The following is a 21,555-nucleotide window of genomic DNA, read 5'->3' on the forward strand; positions in this document are numbered from 1 at the left end:
GAGGCTAGAGCTGTAACTACAGTAACTGTCAGGTGCCTATGTACTAAGTGATGTGGACAGAAAAACAAATCTGCCCTCAAGAAGCTTCCAATGTATTGGGAAGGCAAAAAAAGTTAATTCGGAATTGATGCAAAGCACAAAATAAATTGAGGGATGGCAGTAGAACCCAGGAGGATCAAATTTCAGCTGGAAGGTCTTGCCCTGATTTTTTTTTTTCCAACTTTATGTATAAAAGTAGTAAGGGAGAAGCCAAAAAACAGTATGAGGCCTGGGTAGTGTTTGACTGTAGTTCAAGCTTTGCTGTGGCAATATTTGCATCATATTAGATCACCAAGGGCTGGGCCACCATTCTCCTGTGTCGTTATGTCCCCTGTCAGTGGCTGCATAAAGTGCTAACCATACTGTGGATAGAAGAATAAAAGTGAAATCATGCATTTGCTTTTATTTTACTGGGGGAGACAGACACGCACACAGTAATACAATAATAGGTATCAAGGAAAGGGCTCCCATGGAAGAAGGCATTTGAGCCAAGATTGAAGAAAACCAAAGATTCTAAAAGAGCTGTGATGGGGGATTGTGTTCTAGGCACGGAAAGCATAAATCAGCTTTGCCCTGTGTATGAGCCCTGATGACTTTAATTAATGCTAATTCGCTTCAAAAAATCCAACATCTCTCTAGTTGTTAACATACCTAACTTTTGAGACTTTTTTTGCATGGATTTGCATTATTTATCCTCCTGGTACCTTGAGGGGTACCACAGTGCTTTGTTTTATTTACTGTTATATCTTTCATCTCTAGAAATAAGTGTCATTGATATGACAGCATAAAATTGGAGTTACTCCAGAAATACTGTTGTATTAGGTGTTCAATATCTCCAAAGTCAGTAACATAGAAGGTATCTTTTTCACACACATCAAAAAACTATATTTTAGTCCAGGATATCTTTAGCAGTAAAACCTTCATCAAGGAATCAGAAGTCAAGCTTATCATTTCTAAAGTTGTTTGTGGCTCCTCTAAAGTATAATAAAATGGAAAACTAAGAAATGGAATGAAAAGGAAGACAAAGTCTTTAAATTTAAGGCCACTTTGCCCTTGATTTAGCCACTGCCCAGGAAAGGTTCTGAATTAGCATCTACCCCTCACCCCTAGACTGATGATGGACAGAACTTGGTATCAATGGTGATAATTTCTTCCCTTGATGTTTGTATATACACACATATGTAGGTATGTGTATATGTGTATGAGTGTGTATGTAGTGACATGTCCACAGAAATTCTCAGGTGCCTCTCCGCAGAAGGATGGTGACCCTGGGTTCCCAAGTTCCCCCAGGTCCTACCAGCTAGAAGGCTTCATTGTATTGGCTTGGTAATGGACTAGATATGGGTCTAAGGAACTTGGCTCTCATCACCTGGATGATGAGATTACTGGTGATGGAAACTACTCCCACCTACTAAGTTTTAGAGGACTTGTACTTTGTGGCAATGACAAGAACAGACACACTGATAAAATTACAGGTGCTTGAAGTGTTGAAGTAAATGACTCATTTGTGAATACATTTTCCCTTAGCCATGAGCTCCTGCAAATTACACCTTGCATGGCATTTCACATGGCATTTGCATGGCATTGCAGATTTTCTTTCACTTTCATTTGAGTGAATTAGCACCAAGGAAAGTCACTGGACAGGCAAAGTTGGTTAAAGGCATAGCCCAAAGCTTGATCTGAGGAGAAAGAAAAAGCTCCAGCCAAAAATAAATACATAAACAATATATATGTGTGTATATACATATATACACACATACAAAATCCCAACCCAATTGTCATATTTTGCCCAAAATATGTACCATTAAAATAATTCCTTGAAGGATTTCTAGAAATGTGTACATTGTAACTGAGTTAAGGAGATTCTCTTAACAAAGAAATTTAAATCATATGCCTGTGTGATAGAATGTACAGAACTCTAGAGAGAGAAAAAGGATCAAGCAGGAAGAAATTCTCTCCATTGTTCAGACCATACCTGTACAAAGCCAGACAAGAAATACAAACCTCACCTCCCTTTTAACCAAAGCAAGTATTCACTAAACCCAGAAAATCTTAGGTATGACCATATAAATAAAACAAAATGCCTTTTCTATTTCTGCCACACATATTACCTAAGTAACCCTAAAAAAACTGAGTACCTGACCTTTACAGTCAAAGAGTTTAACAGAAAAATTGCATTAGGTTAACTACTACATTTTGGTACTGAAGGATGTTACAAAAGTCTAGTAATTTAAGGATTTGTGACTTGGTGGGTACACGTTCTTTTCACCAATACAAAATGAAAACTCTTTTACAACACAGTAGATAGACCTCAGGAGGTGTTAAACTGAGGCTCAAGAAAACAGCCAGTGGTATAATGGGTGAGACAGGAACACTATCATACTGTTATTGGAGCTGTGAAATGTTCCTAACTATTCTGGAAAACAATTTGGAATGACAAGATAAAAATGATTAAGTTTATGCCGTTTTACCTACTAAATCCCACTAATGTTCACAAAAAGAATAGTGACAAAAAAAAATTTAAGTGGAATATACAGGGATTCGGAGAAAAATGAAAAAACTTGCGTGACCGCATACAGAGCCAGGAAAACAACATATACTATGATAACCATAATTTTAGTAAAAATAATAACATTGTGCTTTAAGGTTTGTAAAGTGTATTATGTGTATTATCTCCAAACAACCCTAGGAAGTAGGTGTTATTTTTTATACCTTTTTTATAGATGAAGAAACTGGTCCAAAGAGGTTAAGTGATTGCTTAGAGTCACAAAGCTAGTATGTATCCGAGGTAGGATTCAAACTCAGATCTTCGGAACACCAAATCTAGCTCTGTGACACCTATGAGTCTAACACTAAATGACACCCAAATTAAAATATAATAACCAACATTTGTTCTAGATGACTAATGGTGTAACATCCTCTCTCGGTAGAAAGATGATGAACAATTAGAGGGTAAAGTGTCGCATATACTGCCAGGTGTGATCTCTGCTCGGGTTAACTTTTTTTGCTGTTGTTATTATAGGGGGTATTAATAGTGTATTGGGGGTAGCTGGTAGTTATTGGGAAATTACTTTTGTAAAAAATAAAAACATCAATAAAACATTTTAAAATGTTTCTGGTCCTAAAAAAAAATACTGATCTTATGGTCAGTCTAGTGATAAACCTTTGCATTTAATCTCTTAAAATAATAATAGTTAACATTTATATACTGTTTACTATATGCCAGGCACTTTGCAATTGTCTCATTTGTTCCTCACAATAACCATTATTAGGGTGAAGAAACTGAAGCAAACAGAGGTTCAGTAACCTGCCCAGGAGTCTCACAGCTAATGTCTGAGCTCACATTCGAATTAAGGTCTTTGTGATTCCAGTCCCAGGACTCTAGCTCTGTTCCACTGCACCACTGAGCTGCACCTTCATCTACCTGAGATGTTGCCGTGTGTAAATTCAGTGTTTTATCTCATATCACATTAGCAGGTCTTGTGGGAGTATTGCAGAACCTTGCAAATAGGAGGACATCAGATCATCAAGCAGATCTTGAAGGAATCTTGGAGGTCCTCTCTTCCAACACCCCCTTTCCCCAATTTGACAAAAGAGGATACTGAAGTGATTTGCCCAAGGACACAATCAGTGGCAGTTAGGGTTTGATAAAGGAGTTTTGAAAACCACAGGTTATGATCAATCAAATTAAGTTCTGTTAACCTAACATAATGGGAACTGAAAAATTGCCCATGGTGGTAAAAACTTAAGAGTAAACACTGTTTTTTGACTGTCCACAAGATGGTGCACTTTTGTAATTTATAAAGACGGTGGCTGCTTTCTCTGGTAAGTACTTGCAATGTTGGCTAATCTCAATTCCCATTGTTTTAGGCACAAAGGAATTTACAGGCAAAGTGAGGGGTTATCAGAATACAGAATCTTCAAACTTTCTGCATTCTACTTTAATAAAAAGGAAAGTCACAAGAGAACAAGCAACCAGTGGGGATTCCGGTTGGTTTATTGTTTTTAAAATCACCTTATTTTAAAACTGACTGGACATTTCAAGCCCAATGTCTTATACCTGTATGACAGTATTAGACAACAATAACACATCTTCCCCGTGATGGCCACAGCTACAGCTGGGCTCTAGTGGAAAGAACACTGAATTTGGACTTAGCAGACCAAAGGTTTGGTTTTGACTCAGCCATTTACTAACTCTGAGGCCTTGGGGCAAGTTACTTGACCACTCAGTTTTTTCATCTGCAAAATGGGTGAAATATTATTTGTAATAGCTACCTTATGGGTTGCTGAGGACAATTGTTCATAAACTATAAAGCCCTAGTTCACATTATCTGAATCGTCCTTATCAAAGGATGTACAGCCAGGAGTGTGTGGGTAAATGTTTAACAACTCGTTGTCTAGGTTAAAAAAAAAAGTGTAATGCACAACACACTTTTTAAGTTTAATTGGTATTATTTATTTATTTTTGCTTTTTGGAGGGCAGTTGGGGTTAAGTGACTTGCCCAAGGTCACATGGCTAGTTTTTGTGTTAAGTTTCTGAGGTCACATTTGAACTCAGGTCCTCCTGACTGCAGGGCCAGTGCTCTATTCACTGCGCCACCTAGCCGCCCCTTTAATCAGCATTATTAACATTTTCTCCATCGCTTTTTTATGTCAGCAACAATAAAGCATCACTTTCTTAACCAACAAAATAATAAATCATGGCCTGATTTGTAGTGTTTGCAGATTTCTAAGATATCGGCTTTTAAGCCGGCTCTAGCATATCCCCATTACATTTAAGTAAAAGCAGTAAAATGAGTTAATATATTCATATTTTTCAACAACAGATTTAGAGATGGAAAGGACCTACAAAGTCACCTAGTCCAAATCTCTTTTTTAAAATAAATGACTAATCTGAGGCCCAGAGAGTTTCAGGGACTTGCCCCAATTGTCTCATTGGTAGCAAGTGCCAGAACCAGGATGCAAAGTTAGATGGCTAGACTTAAGTCAGATGCATTTTCTACTGCATCATGAAACAAAAGATTGCTGATTAATGAGAAAATTTAATTAACCATAAATAGCCCATTCCTTGAGCTTTTGTCTCTTGTGTTTACATGTATGAGAAAGAAAAGAAACCACTGTCATAGTGTGGTGTAGTTGGCAGAAAAAGTTCTGGATTCAGAGGACTGTCATTTAAATTCTAGATCTATTACACCCTGCCTTTCTGACCTTGTTATTTAACTTTCCTGGGCCTTGTGTCTTTGTAAAATAAGGGAATGGAACTAGAAGATCTTTAAGCCCTCTTATAGGCCTAGGTAACCTTCCCAGTATGCTCTGCAGAAAGTCCATCCCCAAGAGCATATTCTGATTCTCTCTGAACATAGCAAGGCAATAGAAGAAAAAGAATGTTGCAGAGAAACACTACTTACCTTCACTTAGTAAATTTAACATATCTTGTTTGCCATCTCCATCCTGTGAATGGGCTGGACCCAGAGATGTCTGAGATAGGCTAACTTCTGCTGATAACTGGTCCAGACTTTGGAAACTTTTTCTGTAAAACAGGAATTAAAATAACACTTGAACTTCCTCCCACAAAAAAACACTTGAAGAACTTCAGTCTGAATTTTTTTTTTCAATTTATTGACTTTGGACAAATTTCTCATTCACACTTTTCCTCAAACTCTTTCTAAAAGATATCCTGACCTGAATGATCTCGACCTCATTTTTTATCTCATTCTTATCACTAAAAAAAAAAAAAAAACAGGAAAGGGAGTTAAAGACAATTTGTGAAAGAAATTCATATCCTTACACAATTATCTCCATTCTCCACAATGGCTAAGTAATCAGTCATTCTGGGTAGTTAAAGATTTAACTGCTAGGTTAAATGACTTCTTGCCAAGGCCTCATAGCTGGTTACCATATGGTAAGATATACGGATTGAAAATCTTTAAAGAATTATCAAAGAAAAATCAAGAATTCAACATACTACACTAAAAATCTAGTGAATATATTAGATTAGATCTGATGCTCCAAAAGATACTTCAGGATCTTAATTAAGTCTTGGAATTATCACTCTGATACTAAAATGGTGGTTAATGGACTATCTGATAACATTTTGCTGTATTTAATCACTAACAAGGTAACTTCCCTATTTGAACCTCCTTCATCTGAGCACTACATTCAGGTCTTTTTCTTTGGTAAGTCATTCCATTACAAATGTATTACAATAGAGGAAAAATGGCAATTTTCTTTTCAAGATTAAAAGGGTAAATTCACCAAAGTTTCCTACCATTTCCTCCACTTAGTCCTTCAATATAAAATCTAAAGTTGAACCTTGGTATTAGCTATTTTGTTTTATGTGTCATTTTTTATTATTTCCATATCTAAGTGTAGTTTAAACTAGAAATATTCAACATATACTTGAGGTTAAACCTCAGTTTAAAAAATAACCAAAATTTACTGTATTTTTCCCAGTAATCATGAGGAGTATTTTATAGGAAATACTTCATTGAAAAGCAAATAGAGCTTGAATTCTATCCTGCTGTGCCTGGTTTTCCATCATATGTACATGAAGAAATAATCCTAGCTATAACAAATAAATGCTAGGATGGGTTAACTATAACCCTGCTCATCAAAACTCAAGTTAATCAAAAGGCTCTGGAATGGCAATGTAAAAGGACCAATTTATAAAAACGAGGTCCCCCATTTTTCTGTAGGCAGAACCCAGCAGTGGCCCACAGCAGCATTTTAAATGGCTGTTGTCCATGTTCTCCAGATCAAGGAGGAAAAAGGAAAGGGTTTTATTAGGAAAGAAAATGCAATTTAATTTTTTTTTCCTTTTAGAAATGAAGCACTTACTGATATAATGGCAGAATTTTACCAGCATTTAAAAGTAATGCTCTTCTTTTCTTATGCAATAGTTCTCTAAGCATTCTCAAGTATAAAAACAGATCATTCTCAATTCTACTATTACAGGGTTCTACTGATGAGACCATCAGGTCTTATCAGGAAAGTATATTTTTGATTCTACTGGAACTCAGTAGCTAGCCTTATTGGGAAAGACAGACCATTTAAAACATGCTTCTTTGGTATTTGTAATAACAGAAAAATAAGTATTTTAGATATTTTAAAGGAAAATAGGCTTATTGGCAAAAATAAAATATTAGTAGTTGGTTGATTATGAAAGAAAGCAAAAATATAGAGAAGGCAAGGCAAAGTAGTATGGTGGAAACAGCACTGGAATTTGGATTCAGAAGGCCAGGGGGTGTGAGTCCTGGCCCTCCTACCCTGATCTTCAGTTTCTTTATCTATAAAACAGGCCTAGCAATACTAAGGTTTCTGTAGGCCTCAGATGATATAATGTATGTAAAAGTTCTCTTTAATTTTAACATAAATATAAATTATTACATCTACCAAGGCAGATTATGACTTCTCTCCATGTAAACAAACTGTCTTCACAAATTATCGTGGCCAAAAAACTTGTCAACCAGTAGCCAGTCTATCAATATGCCTCTCTTAACTTAGCTAAGTTGGTTGGTCCTGAGAGGACAGATACACAACATATAACTGGGTCCATGCTTAAAGACTTTCCAGCTTGCAAGAAGCTGCCAAAACTTGTTTCGCTAGCATGGCCTTCACGAACCCAGGGTAATCTGTCCACCATGATGAAGATCTAGCAACAGGCCTTCAAGGGAGGTTTCATAAGGTTAATTTAAAAGATTCAGTTTTAGTGCACTTATTTTATCCTTCAAAAATTGCTATTGAGTTTTAAAAGGAAAAAACAAACCATGTACTTAGTTATGTAGAAACATAGGTGGTGGTGGTGTTTGGAAGAGGACCAATGACATCACGGGGTGATGACTTGTGAGTGAAGTGTACTTAAGTGAGGCAGACTTGCATAAAATTGTCAGCCTGATTCTGTCTTCCATAGTTATCAAAGTCCAGTGGCAAGAGTCAGGACGACTGGCAATGGCCTGGGAAGCAGTGGATGACCTTACCACCTGTAGCAGCAAGCACCCCAAGTGTCCTCAGGGTGGCTGCCCACACAGGTTCTTGGATCTGCTTTGATACAGGAAAGCAACTCAAAATGGGTTAACAAGCTTACTTTAATCAGTCAGATATGTATCGTTCACCTAGTTCAGGGGAAAAAGGTAAGCACCCCGAACTTCAAAGTATACAGGCAGAATTATCAAGACAGAAACAGATCAAGTAGACAGCTTTCCAAACTGTCCAACCATTACATCCATACCAAATCAACATCTGGGTTTCAACATCTGGGTTTTTCAAAGCTGGGGGGGGGGGCCCTCTGGACAATGGCTTCCCAGAATCCAGATCAAATCACAGAACACTTCTCAAAGTGAGCCCCCAAACAAAGCTACACATCAGGGCTTATATAGCCTTCTCCTGGCTCAGAGAATGTAACAACCTTATTGACTCACTGGCCAATCAAGAAGTATCTACTGAAAAACAAGCCTCCCACCCCAGGCTCCAGGTGCACTTTAGCCTGGGGCAGGGAAGATCTTTAAATTTACATTCCCATTACACCAATTTCCATGTGACCAAGCTTTAATTAAGCACTCCCCAGTGCCTGTTTCAGTTGCCTTCATGGCCATGGAACAAACTGTTCTCATCTGCCTATTCTGGTGGGGAAAGTGTTCACATGCTTGGGATAGACACCTCTTAACTCTCTGATAGGTTGAGTTACCCTCAACCTGGTTAGCCCATCTACCAAGAAGGCTTACTGGACTGTGGCTCCCTATATATGCTACTTGGAAGTCACAGTGAGAGCTAGGTGAAGGTGGACACCAAAGGTGGATGAGCATCCCTGAAAAGGGCTCAGCAAACCTGCACACCAGAGGTTCTAGTCCTCCTGAACACCACATACATTCCAGAAACACAGATATGTAGCATACAATGATTGAACAAAATGTGAAGAGAATTATATGGATTTTAAAATTGTACCAATAGTCCAAAAGCATAACCTCAGAAACCTAGATCATCATCAATAACATATAAAATTGAAAAGGAGCCTTCTTCATTGCCTATTAACTATTTAAGTAAGAAAACTTTCTGTTGACATAACTGAATTGTCCATTATAGTTGAGTGTTGACTTTGGAAGACAACTTGCTATGTCTAAGAACCTGATCACTCATTTAAGATTTCTTAGGCTTTAGTGACTATCTACAAGGTTAACTTATATTGATAAATGCTGAAATAGAGAAACACAAATCAAGGAGATTACTTGCCTAAAGAAGCACATAGGTAAAAAACACTAGGATTAATCCATACAATTTTCTTCATTTGTGTCGATGGCATCACTGACCCATCATCCATCACAGGGCCCAGCATGTTGCAGACACTTAACAAGTGTTTATTGATTGATCTTTTGCAATGGACTGAGTTGGGTTCATTCCAGTAGCAATTGTAAATGTGTGCTACAATATGAGCCTTTTAGGTACCCAGGGCAGTTAGCAGGATACACACCAATGGTAAGCAACATGAAAGAGACCCTCAGATCAACTTCACAATTCATGATATGACAATAAGAAAAGTAACTTAAAGAAATTCAACTGAATCTAAAGGAGAATTAGTCACTAGGGTGTCTTGCAGATGGGTGTTAATAAATAATAATAGTGTTAGCTATTTTAGCTAACCAGGAACTAGGTACTGAACTGGGTTGTTTTAGAATTAAATTCCTGCACCCAGTGACTTGGGGTAAAGTCATTGTCACCCTTCCCTAGGAAAAGCTTTGATGCTGAACTATCCATGCATTTCCCTTTGTGACTACTAGCCCTCATCCATAAGTCACCTCGTCATAGTAAGGGTATACTTTTTAGTTGTAGAAACTTCTCTTATTGCAATGACTTGATATGAGAAATGATCCCTAAACCTTAGTCTCTCTAGCCTAGTATTTAATCAAACAATCTAATATATCAGACATTAATCTAACCATAAGCATTTGATCACACAAATTTAAAAAAAAAAAAGGAATTTGTTGCCCACATTCCTCAGGTAAGACTAAAGGCATTGAACCTCATACATTCTTCCCTTTCAGTATTTGTAGTAATATGTATTTTCAAAAATTATATTTGTAGTAATTGTGCCCTATGTGCTGTAACTTCAAGATAAGAGACTTTCCTTTAAAATCTCAAACCAAGTATTTAATTAATTTAAATCTTGTTTTAAAATGTAAAACAGCTGGAAATAGAAACTTGCATATGTATTCATGGGCCTGATACACACTTAGAAAACTTTTAATTATCTCTACTAATAGAAGAGATCTGAGGTGTGGATAATTTAAGTGATTCATCTTCCTAAAGTTTTGGCACAGTCTAATATTCATTTGTATTAGCCAAATACCCACCGGTTGGGTAACAGATATAGTATGTTAAGAGTCTTACAGGCAGTGGACAAGGGAGAACTAGCATAAATTTAATTTTCCACAGATAATCAACACAGCATCTGCATGCAGATAATTAAGACTTTATGTACCTTTGTGCATCAACACATACACTCTATGTCTCACTTTTACTTGATTTATGGTTTGAATTTCAAGGAAAATTTTTGGATAGTAAGGGGACAATTGCTGGAAGAGGAAGATGTTTGTGTTCATTTAATCTGCTGATAGGATACTAAAAGGTGACAAGGATGATTGGGTCAGGATGGAAAAATCAAACAGGAGGTATGAGGTGAAGCAATGCAGATTGTACACTCCAAACAGGATTTTTGCAATCTTAGGACCTGGGCAAACTTTGAAAGCCCATCATCAAAAGAAGCAAAGGACACACATCCTCTCTCTTTGAGTAGGCCATGTTGTGATAAATACAAATGGCACACCAGTAATCCCAAACATCTTAAGTGATATGATCTATGCACCAATAAGTTATCCGGATAAATAAAAGACCTCTATTATAGACCATGAAGCGTACAAAGGGACTCAGAGTTGTCAGTTATGCAACAATAATTCAATCTGAAGCAGAAGAAAGGTTGACAGATGTGGACACTGATAAAAAGACAAACTAGAACGTTAATGGGAAATATGGGAGCAGCGCAGCTCATCTTGGAGCCAAGGGAAGTAAGCAGAGTCAGGAGAACAGTTCATTCAGTAACCACAATATTGTAAGGATGGCAACTCTGAAAGACTTAGGAACTCTGATCAACACAGCAAAAAGCACAATTCCCATGATGAACCATGCTGCCCACCTCTCCACAGAGAAACGCTGGGCTCAGCAGACCAAAACATATGTTCTTTTCCTTTTAGGATATTGCTAACATAGGAACTTGTTTCACAAGACTATGCATATTTTAATGGGCTTTGTTTTTCTTGCCTTCTCAATGGGTGGAAAAGGAAAGGGTGAGAATTTGGAACTGAAAATAAATTGGGAAAAAGCAAGCAATCTGTAATAGAGATTCAGATTTTCACATATCATCCTCTTTTTCAATTCTGTTTTATATATGGTAATATTTTGGGCATTCATTAAATTCAGAATACAAGGATATTCCAAAGGTTCATTGTAATCTAAACTTAATATTTTAAAGAATATGTCCAAAAGAAGCTTAAGGAAAGCCAAGATTTTCCAAGTGACTAGCTATTCAAAAAGAAACCCTTAAATAAGCCAGAACATTAAAGGCCTAAGAAGTCAATTAACAAACTGGAATTCCCAGACTGAAGTTATATAAATATCTGAGGTACATTCTGGGCAATCTTTCATGTTTGACTGTCTTATCCTATAAATTTGGTCAAGTTTACTCCATGATATGGGCTTTACTGAGGTTATAGAGACCTTAAAACGGATCTCCTTTCTTCTAAAAATAGCTCTGGCCTTGCTGAGTCTAAGAACAGATAGAGGTATAGAAATGCTGTTCTCACAGAAAAGTGAGGGAAGTCTTGAGTTCTTGGAGAAAACTCTGACTTTAGTAGACTAGCATTAAAGTTGCTGGTACTAGAACAATTATTTTAATAAAGGACCAGACTCTTGCAAAGACCAAAAGTGTACACTTGTGAAAGTCACCTCTCTTCTTAAGGATGCCTTCACAGATCAGTGTAAGGGACCCAGATGCCATGCATAAGCAAGCAACCACAGACAAATTTAAGGGCCTTCAGCTGTAGAGGTGCAACTGGAAGGCGAGGGGGGAAAGAAATCCTTTGTTGAATCTTCAGGTAAAACAACATTAAGTTACTGAGAATTTTCCTATTCAGACAATTCAAAAACTTTTTTTTTTAAATATAAGGATGACTTAATTGGAGACGCATCTTCTAATGGCACCTGGAGGAGAGCAGACATTTTGTGTATTTTAAGAGAAACTAGAATAATAACACATAAGAGAAGGCAGCAGAGGATAGTGGGGGCAGCACTGGGTCTGGAGCTGAAAGACGTAGGTTCAAACCTTAGTTTTGCTATTTACTACCTCTGTGATTTTAGGCAAATATCTTATCTAAAATTCAACCTATTATTCAATTTACTCATCTGAAAAATGAGAAGGGTAGGCTAAATTATCTCTTCAAAGTTCCCTTTAAAAATTGTAGTTGAGTGAATATTAATACTAATTAGCTAATTAATATGAATATTAACAGACCCCTAAAAAGTAGACCACTTTTGTGTCTGCTGCTGGGTTTTGGGTCAGGCCACTGACTGCTCTTCCCGGTACCAGTAACTTTCTCACCCTGGAGATGCCTCTGACCTTGCAGCCCCCTCCTCTTAATGAGTTCCTGCCCAGGGCCACCATTACAGAAGCGTCCAGGCCATCACTGCTCACTTCTCCCTCAGTCCTGCTCCTTACTCTTTGAACTTCTTCAGCCCACTCTCTTATATGTTGTCTCCCACCATAAGATTGTAAGCAGCTCCTTGAAGAAAGGGACTGTATTTTTTTCCCGTTTGTATTGGTGTTTTGTGTTTAGCTCTGTGCCTGGAACATATAGTAAACCCCTAATAAAAACTATCTAGTCTTTTTCTGTCTGTCTGTCTGTTTATCCACTTATCCATCTATCTTCATTCAGTGGACAGGACTGGTCCAGGTCCATCTGTTCAGGAAGCAAACTGACTTCTCCTAGGACTAAATACAATTATAATATTCTTTCTTTGAGATCAAATATTCCATAGTAAGGTATACTTGGGCAAAACTGAACAAGTTAATCATAAGATTTAGAGTAAGCAGGGACTTTAGAGATTTAATAATAATAGTAATGATGATGATGATGATAAGCTTTAAAATTTGCAAATCACTTTACATATATTATCTCATTTATTATTCATGATGACTCTGAGAGGTTTCATAGATGAGGAAAATGAGGCAGGACAGCTAAACCAGAATTTGAACTCAAGTCTTGTTGACTACAACTCCAATTTGGTTCTCCATTGGGACACCTAACCTACCAGGATCAACTAATTAATCCCCCTTACTTAAGTAAAGAAAGGCTTCTTATAGGAAAGACTATCTATCCAGTGGCCTATAATATTGCCATTCCATCCAGCCATATTAAATGGAAGAAAGCTATGGTATGGAAATCAAACTCTGCATTGCTCTCAAACTGGAGATGCAAAAAGAAATATTTAACCTATTTACATAGTAGACTTCTTTACTGAGAAGACTTCCTGCTTTATCTTTAATAACATTCAATTTGGTACCTTCAAACTCCCAGAAAAATTAATCCGTGATCAATTATGACCCTAAAACCATAAGCTTAACAATTAGAGGTGCTTTAGACCCAAATTCATACTGTAGTCGTTCTCATTTTCTCAAATTGAATTGAGAGAAGTGGGAAGTTGATGCAGTATCGATCTTTCCCTATACGATTCACTTCCCCAGGGTGCTTTGGCTTGAAAACAATTGCCCGTTCAACCTAGCCCCTCCAATCACTGGAAAGCACTTTCTTACAACTGATTCTGTACCCTGTCCCATTTTTATGCCATAGTCTTAAGCTAAATGTTGAACTCAGACAGAAGATAAGTTGAAAAATCAAAATAATAATAACTCATGGTTACAGGGAGTTTTAAAAAGATTTAGAAATGGTTTTTTTCATAATGAACTTGTGAGATGGCTAGTCCAATTAGCATTATTTTCACTTTGCAGTTGACTTGATCGGGACTTAGAGATGTTTTGCCTCCACATTCAAACTATACCCATTGCCTCAAAAGAAAGGGATGGTCATATGACTTTAGTACAATTGAAAATTTTAATTAGTTTGAAAAAAAGCATTCCACTTACTCATCCCACTGTTTATTGTGTTTTCGGTAAAGCAAGGTATCCAAGGCAACAGCATTGACATCCAGAGCTCCTGGGGAAGGCCACTGATTGGTGAGGTGGGTAGTTAACTCTTGTCTTGATCTTAAATCATTATTCTTTAGCACAGTCCTGTGAACATTCAGATGGAGAGTGCTTTTGTTTCCACTGTTCTGAAATGGTAGATGAGCCTACTGACATCAATAGAAGCCCAACAACTCATCTTTTAAACAGGCATGTTAATATACAGCAAAAAGATGGACAGCAAGGTGGGCAGCAGCTCTTCCCTGAAGTGTGGGTTAATTCTGTCCCTTCTGACTGCTGCCCAGCAGTGCTCGTGAAAGACTGCCCATTGTCTCCTCAGAGACTTCACTGAGGGATCACGTTTATCTGGTGCTATAAGAGAAAAACCCAAGTGGTATTTTATCTCCAATGAAACAATAATGGCTGCAGCTTAAGAAGGAGGAAGGGAGTAAGCATTTTTAAAGGACCTACTATGTGCCAGGCACCATGATAAGAACTTTACCAAATACTTTGCTAGGTAAGTGCTATTATTTCCCCTCTTTTACAGTTGAGGAAATGGAGGCAAACAGTGGTTAATTGACTTACCCCAGGGTCACACAGTAAGTATCTGAGGCTAGAATTGAACTCAGGTCTTCCTGAGTCCAGACCCAGGATTCTAACCATCACTCCACCTAGCTGTCTCTAAGAATGTTACAAATGCTATCAAAAAGTAGTGATAAAAATGTAAAAAATAGCAACTGCATGTGGGTAGTTAAAACTTCCCAGCATCCAAGTTCAGTAACAGCCTAGGAATGACTTGACTAAGTTTTAAAAGAAATCCTCCAAAAATAAAGAAGAAAAGCAATATGGGGGGGGGGGGGTGAAATGGGGAAGGAAAACTTAGAAAATTCTAATAGGCAGATGACACAAACTGTTTTTGTTAAGGGTTACTCAAATCCCAGATTCAAACAATATTATCACTGAACCAAAGAAGGGCCACAGCAACTCAGAGAATGGCACAATGCACATGGCTGTTCATCTTTTACTTTTTGAGGGGTCCAAAAGGGGAACAATAACAGCACTCATCCCAGCAGTGAGGTTCAAATGAGATCATAATTACTTACACAGCATATAATAAGCATTATATAAACGTTAGCTCCTCCTCCTCCTCCTACTACTATTTTAGCATATGGGTTGATCAACTCACAAGTGGACATGAGGGAAATGACTGAGAGCTTGACAGCAGTTCAGAGGCTGCCATTAATACTCAAAGGTAGAGCAATTCTTTCTATCATAGGAGGCGGTATCAAAGATGGGGGAATGTGTTGGCAGCAATTTCATGGGCCATACTCATGAAAATCAGCCCATATGCTGTCTTTGACATATATGCTGTGGTATCCAGCCCCTCCTCTAGTGACCTGAAATGTACACTGGATTTACCTAATTCTATGACAAACCTTATAAATAATTGTATGCTTTTTCAGGATTAAAAAAAATGGGGGGCCATCATGTCAACTGACAAAGATATACTATCAGCAGCTCACAAAGGCATAATTAAGTCCACATCCAGTCAAATTGTGGGCACACCATTTTAGGGGGGATACTGACAGTCTAAAATGTGTCCAGAAGTAGGCTCACAGGATGGTAACAGCACTAGAAGTTTTGTCATACAAGTATCAGTTGAAGAAATTGAAGAGTTTTAGCCCAAAGAAGAGAAGCCTTTGATTATCAACTCCTTGAAGGGAGGGACTGTTTTGGTTTCATCTTTATATTCACAATAATTAGCATAAAGTAGATGGTCCTTTAGAAATGCTTGTTGAACTGATAACTGAACGATGGTTATTTTCAAGTATCTAAAGAGCTAATCCACGGATGAAGGGTTGGATTTTTTCTGCTTGGATCCAGAGGCATAACTAAGAACAGCGTGTGAATGTCCTATAGACAGATGTTTGCTAACTATAAGAAAATGCTTCCTTTCAATTAGTGTTGTCCAAACACAGAATAAGCTGTCCCTAGGAAGTAGTGAACATTCAAATAGAGGTTGGCTGGCTACTTGGTACTACAGAGGGATCTTTCATTCAGATATAAGGTAAAGTAGGTAGATTCCTTACAATTCTGATACTTTTTTGATTTTATGAAAAGACTTTAGAGGGGGAAGAGACTTTTGATTATGCCATTTTCAACTGCCACATGAAACACACCAGATTATCTCACAACAATATTCTTTTAAATTAAGATTTTGCTTTGCTTTCCTTTCAGAAAGAGGGGAGAGAGGGGAAAAAATAAGACAGTTGAAACAACTTGGCACTCTCATTACTGAAAGGAAAAATTTTTCAGTTTTTCTCTGGAAACATAAGCAAATGTGAAGGAAGGCAGCCTAGCCATACCAGATCTCAAACTATATTACAAGGGATAGTCATCAAAACAAGCTGGTGCTGTTTAAGAAACAGAGTGGTTGATTAGTGGAATAGATTAGGTATACAATACATAGTAGGAAAGGACCACCGTAATCTCACATTTGATAAAACACAAAGATCCAAACTTTGGGGGCAAGAACTCACTATCTGACAAAAACTGCCAGGAAAACTGAAAAGCAGTTTGGCAGAAACTAGGTATAGACTAACATTTCACATCATATACCAAAGTAAAGTCAAAATAGGTACACAATTTAGACATAAAGGGTGATACCATAAGTAAATCGGGAATAATTTACCTGTCAACTCTAAGGATAAGGAAAGAATTTATTACCAAATGAGAGATAGAAAGCATTATGGAATGTAAAATGGATAACTTTGATTACATTAAATTAAAAAATTTTTGCACAAACAAAAATAGACAAGATTAGAGGGAAAGCAGAAAACTAGAGAAAAAAATTTTACATCAGGTTATCTCTGATAAAGGCCTTATTTCTTAAATATATAGAGAACTGAGCCAAATGTATAAGAATACAAGTCATTCCCCAATTGATAAATGGTCAAAGGATATAAACAGGCAGTTTTCAGATGAAGAAATTAAAGCTATCTATAGTTATTTGAAAAATGCTCCAAACTACAATTGATTATACAAATGCAAATTAAAACAACTGAGATACCACCTCACATCTATCAGATTGGCTAATATGACAGAAAAGGAAAAATGACAAATGGAGGAAAAATTGGGACAGCAATTCACTGTTGGTGAAATTGTGAACTGGTCCAACCATTCTGGAGAGTAAATTAGATCTATACCCAAAGGGCTATAAAACTACATGCTTTTGACCCAGTAATACTACTACTAGGTCTATAACCCAAAGAGATTTTTTTTTTTAAAAAAGGAAAAGGACCTATATGTACAACAATATTTATAGCAGCTCGTTTTGTGGTGGCAAAGAACTGGACATTGATAATATGCCCATTAATTGGGGAACAGCTGAACAAGATGTAATATATGATTGTAATGGAATACTATTGTGCTATAAGAAATGACAACAGGAAGTTTTCAGAAAAACCTGAAAAGACTTACGTGAACTGATGCAAAATGAAGTGAACAGAACCCATAGTAACAACAATACTGTAAAATGATCAACTGTGAGTAACTTAGCTATTCTTAGCAATAAAAAGATTCAAGAAAATTCTAAAGGACCTATGATGAAAAATGCTATCCACCTCCAAAGAAAGAAATAATGGAATCTGAATGCAGATTGAAGCATACTTTTTTTTTTAAACTTTCTTTATTTTTCTCATTGATTTTTTTGTCTGTGTTTTCTTTCACAATATGACCAATATGGAAATACGTTTTGCATTACTGGACATGTATAACTTTTATCAAATTGTCTTCTCAATGAGGGGATAGGGGAGAGAGGATAGGAAAGAATTAGGAACTCAAAATTATTAAAAAAATGCAGGTTAGAAATTGTTTTATATGAAATTGGAAAAAATAAAATATTACAACTTAAACATAAGCAAACGATTATACAGTTTCACATTGGGAAAATCAGAAAAACAGAAATGTTGATTTTTCACAGAACTGCAGAGGTGGTCACTAATTATCAATATCTTAAATCCTCATTAAATAATTTCCCAAATAATCTTTTCTAAATGTCATTTCAACAACCTCAGACAGTGCACTGGGGACTGAGGAGTTAAGGTCCAAATGTGAGGATTCTACTATCGCTGATTATGAAAATATATTTCAGAAAGGCTAATCTGTTTCATTTTCTAATTTTTTTTCCTATCCTCTTGCCATTTTCCTCCATGTATGTTCTTGGAATGACAACGTTCAATCTTTCTATAGTGTTGTTTTCTTTTCCAATGTTTTTTTTTTTTGCTGTGAAAAGGCAAAACTTTATAACCCTCCACTATCCTCTACCTTTTTTGAGGGAAAAACATCTATTTACTGAACCCTCTTTTGCATGCATCAGACCTGCATTTGGCACAGACTATTAGTAGCAATGGACAGAGGCTGGCTACCATCCATAAAAGGTTCTAAAGCTTTCACATTTACAGTTTGCCTCCAAGGAGATAATGACTCAGAATTCTGATTCTGCTTCTGTTGCCATGGATCAGTCATAAGATTATTAAATTAGCTTGTTCTTATTGCTACAATCAGCAGCAAAACTTAATTAATTAGTACACAACAGATTTTCCCTTTTTAGCCATACATTTGCAGAGGAAACTGAGTCTTATCTTTAAAGCATGACACAGACACCAATAAGACCCTGGTACTAGCTCTTTCAAATTATAACTCTGTATTAAAATCACTTAGTATTGAAAAAGGTATTCAACTTATTCTGTTTGTTATATGGAGATAAGGCACCAAAGTGGTATAATGTCAATTTTCTGGTTGCATTAGAATTGGATTTTTTTCAACAAACATACTTAACCAGCAAAAGGTGACCTACTGAAATTCACAATACTAACCAAAAAATCATTCATGGGGAAAAAAATTACCTGCTGATAGTATTTTAGGTAATGTTCAAGATTCAATCTGAGGCTAAATGACCATTGGAAGTCAGAGGATTCCTTAACAGGCCCATTCCTTTCTATTGCCAGCACCTGCTCTCTGAAAATATCTTTCATTTACACTCTATATATGTTGTACATACAATTCGTCCCATGCTATCTCCCTTATTAGAATGTGAGCTTCTTAAGGGTTGGGTCTATGCTTTTGCCTTTGTTGGAAGTGACTAGAAGGCATGTATTAGACTAGGTTACCTCTGAGGTCCTTTTCAGTCCTGAGATTCTGAATTTCTATCACACTGACATTATCAGAAGAGTATCAAATACTACCACTCATAACAGTAACTTAAAACGTACAGCTACTTTATGGTTTGGAAAGTATTATCCTCTGGAATACTACTGTGCTCTAAGAAATGATGAGCTGGTTGATTTCAAAAAATCGTTTCACAATGCATAATAAAAGAGAAATTGGGAAAGTTTAGAACATTTAAATGTTGGGGAAATCAAAATACAGACTGTATTTAAGCCAAGAGTTGTACAACTATAATAACACAGCCAATTCAATCTTTACCAAAAATATTCTAAAATTCCACAGGATGGCAACACTTTCCCATCTTGAAAAGCTTACCTCAAGTTGCCCATTTGAGATCGGGACCTCAGAAGTGGTATAGAGAAAAGGGGGGTGATAATGAAGAAAAAATAACATCCCTCCCTTGTTCCTCACTGCTTAGATGGTGGGCTGCCTGTATGTTCTTTGGACAGGACCAAGACTACATGTGTTACAACCCTTTGGCTGGATCTTGTAGCTGTAGGTCCAAAGGTTTTTCCCTCCCCTGACTTCTTCCTGCTGCTCTGAATAGTGGGGTAGTGTCAGAATGCCAACTGTAAGCTTAGGCAGAATATCCATAGTAGGATTACAGCCACCTGAGAAGTTGTGTTGGAGAGTAGAGTGCCTATAAAAGCTGGATAAAATGTTGGCCGGCAACAGTAGCAGAGGCACAACACGACTACCCCTGCATCCCAAACGCCCAAGAAGAAAAGGGTCATAGGACCAATTAGCTCTAGATCTTCTCCTACTTAAAGAATGACGTTCCAAGTATTAGAGAAGGGACAGAATCACTCCCCTTCCACAAAATATAATTGGAACCCTTTACTCTCTTCCCAGGATACCAAGGAAATTATTTTTTCTTTTTTTTTTCTTTTTGGAGGGCAACTGGGGTTAAGTGACTTGCCCAGGGTCACATGGCTAGTTTTTGTGTTAAGTGTCTGAGGCTCAATTTGAACTCAGGTCCTACTGACTCCAGGGCCTGTACTCTATTCACTGCACAACCTATCTGCCACAGAAATTATTTTTTCAAATGAATATCTATCTTTTCCCAGTCATTGTTACCTTATAAATGTTATTTACACAGTCATGAGTTGTGCTAATTTTTGAACACCCCCATACAAGTACTGGACTTGGAATCAGGAAGACTCATCCTTATGAGTTCAAATCCTACCTCAGACACTTAATAGTTGTGTGACCCTGGGCAAGTCACTTAACTCTGTTTGCCTCAGTTTCCTCATTTGTAAAATAATTTGGAAAAGGAAATGGTAAATCACTCCAGTATCTTTTTCAAGAAAACTCCAAAATGGGGGTCACAGAGTTGGGCACAACTGAAACAACTCAACAACAACAAATACCTTTCACTTACTTCCCTTCAAATGAAGGATTTTCAAAGGGGTTATAAAGAGACCAAGCTGTGGCAAGGTTTAGAATTATCTGATTGAATCCACCAGTCTCCCTTTAGTATACACAGATGTTAGTGAGAAATTTAGTTGAAATATAAAAACTAATAAAGGACTCTTATGTTTGATCTTCATTTTAAAATGATTAAAACAACTCTGAGAACCTAAAATGCTATTCTAGTGTCTATCAAATTCAGCAGCATTTTGGGAAACTGAAAGATGATGGCAAAAATCATGACAGAAAAATGTACGGAAAAATCCAGGGGATTTCTTTGGTGGTTGTTTTTGCATATATTATAAAAAAGAGACATTTATTAAGCAAGGACCGTGACATTCTTTGTTATTTTTCTCATCTTAATGCGTCACTGCTGGGAAGTAAAAAGCAGAGATGATTCATTTTATAATCAGTAGCACCATTACATATACTTTCAACTGTTGCTAAGCATTTACCTCAAATAGGGGGAAAGCTGCTCCCTCCCTGAATCTCTCCACAGTTTAAGCAATCTTATCATTGGGATACCCAGAAAGATAAATACCATTCATGTGATGTTAGCCTCCCTCAACAAATACTACAGACAGTACTGCAAGGAGGTCAAAAAGTAAACCCAAAACAGAAGCATTGCAGCAAAGACTGATATGGGGATAGGA

At 37.0% G+C, this 21,555-nt stretch overlaps 1 protein-coding gene across 1 annotated transcript in view; it reads right to left on the reverse strand.

Moving 5' to 3' along the window:
• The window catches only part of RUNDC3B (RUN domain containing 3B), a 123,358-nt gene that overhangs the window by 3,834 nt on the left and 97,969 nt on the right, over positions 1 to 21,555 (reverse strand). Inside the window, exons 9-10 of the mRNA XM_069086225.1 lie at positions 14,225 to 14,371; positions 5,448 to 5,569 (exon numbers count right to left, since the gene is read on the reverse strand). Coding sequence (XP_068942326.1) covers positions 5,448 to 5,569; positions 14,225 to 14,371 — 269 coding nt within the window. The remainder of the gene's footprint in view (positions 1 to 5,447; positions 5,570 to 14,224; positions 14,372 to 21,555) is intronic.

Source organism: Petaurus breviceps, unplaced genomic scaffold, assembly GCF_028583685.1.
Source record: "Petaurus breviceps papuanus isolate PSGF00001 unplaced genomic scaffold, PetGlider_PUasm1.0 178, whole genome shotgun sequence".
In the NCBI taxonomy this organism is placed as follows: Eukaryota; Metazoa; Chordata; class Mammalia; order Diprotodontia; family Petauridae; genus Petaurus; species Petaurus breviceps.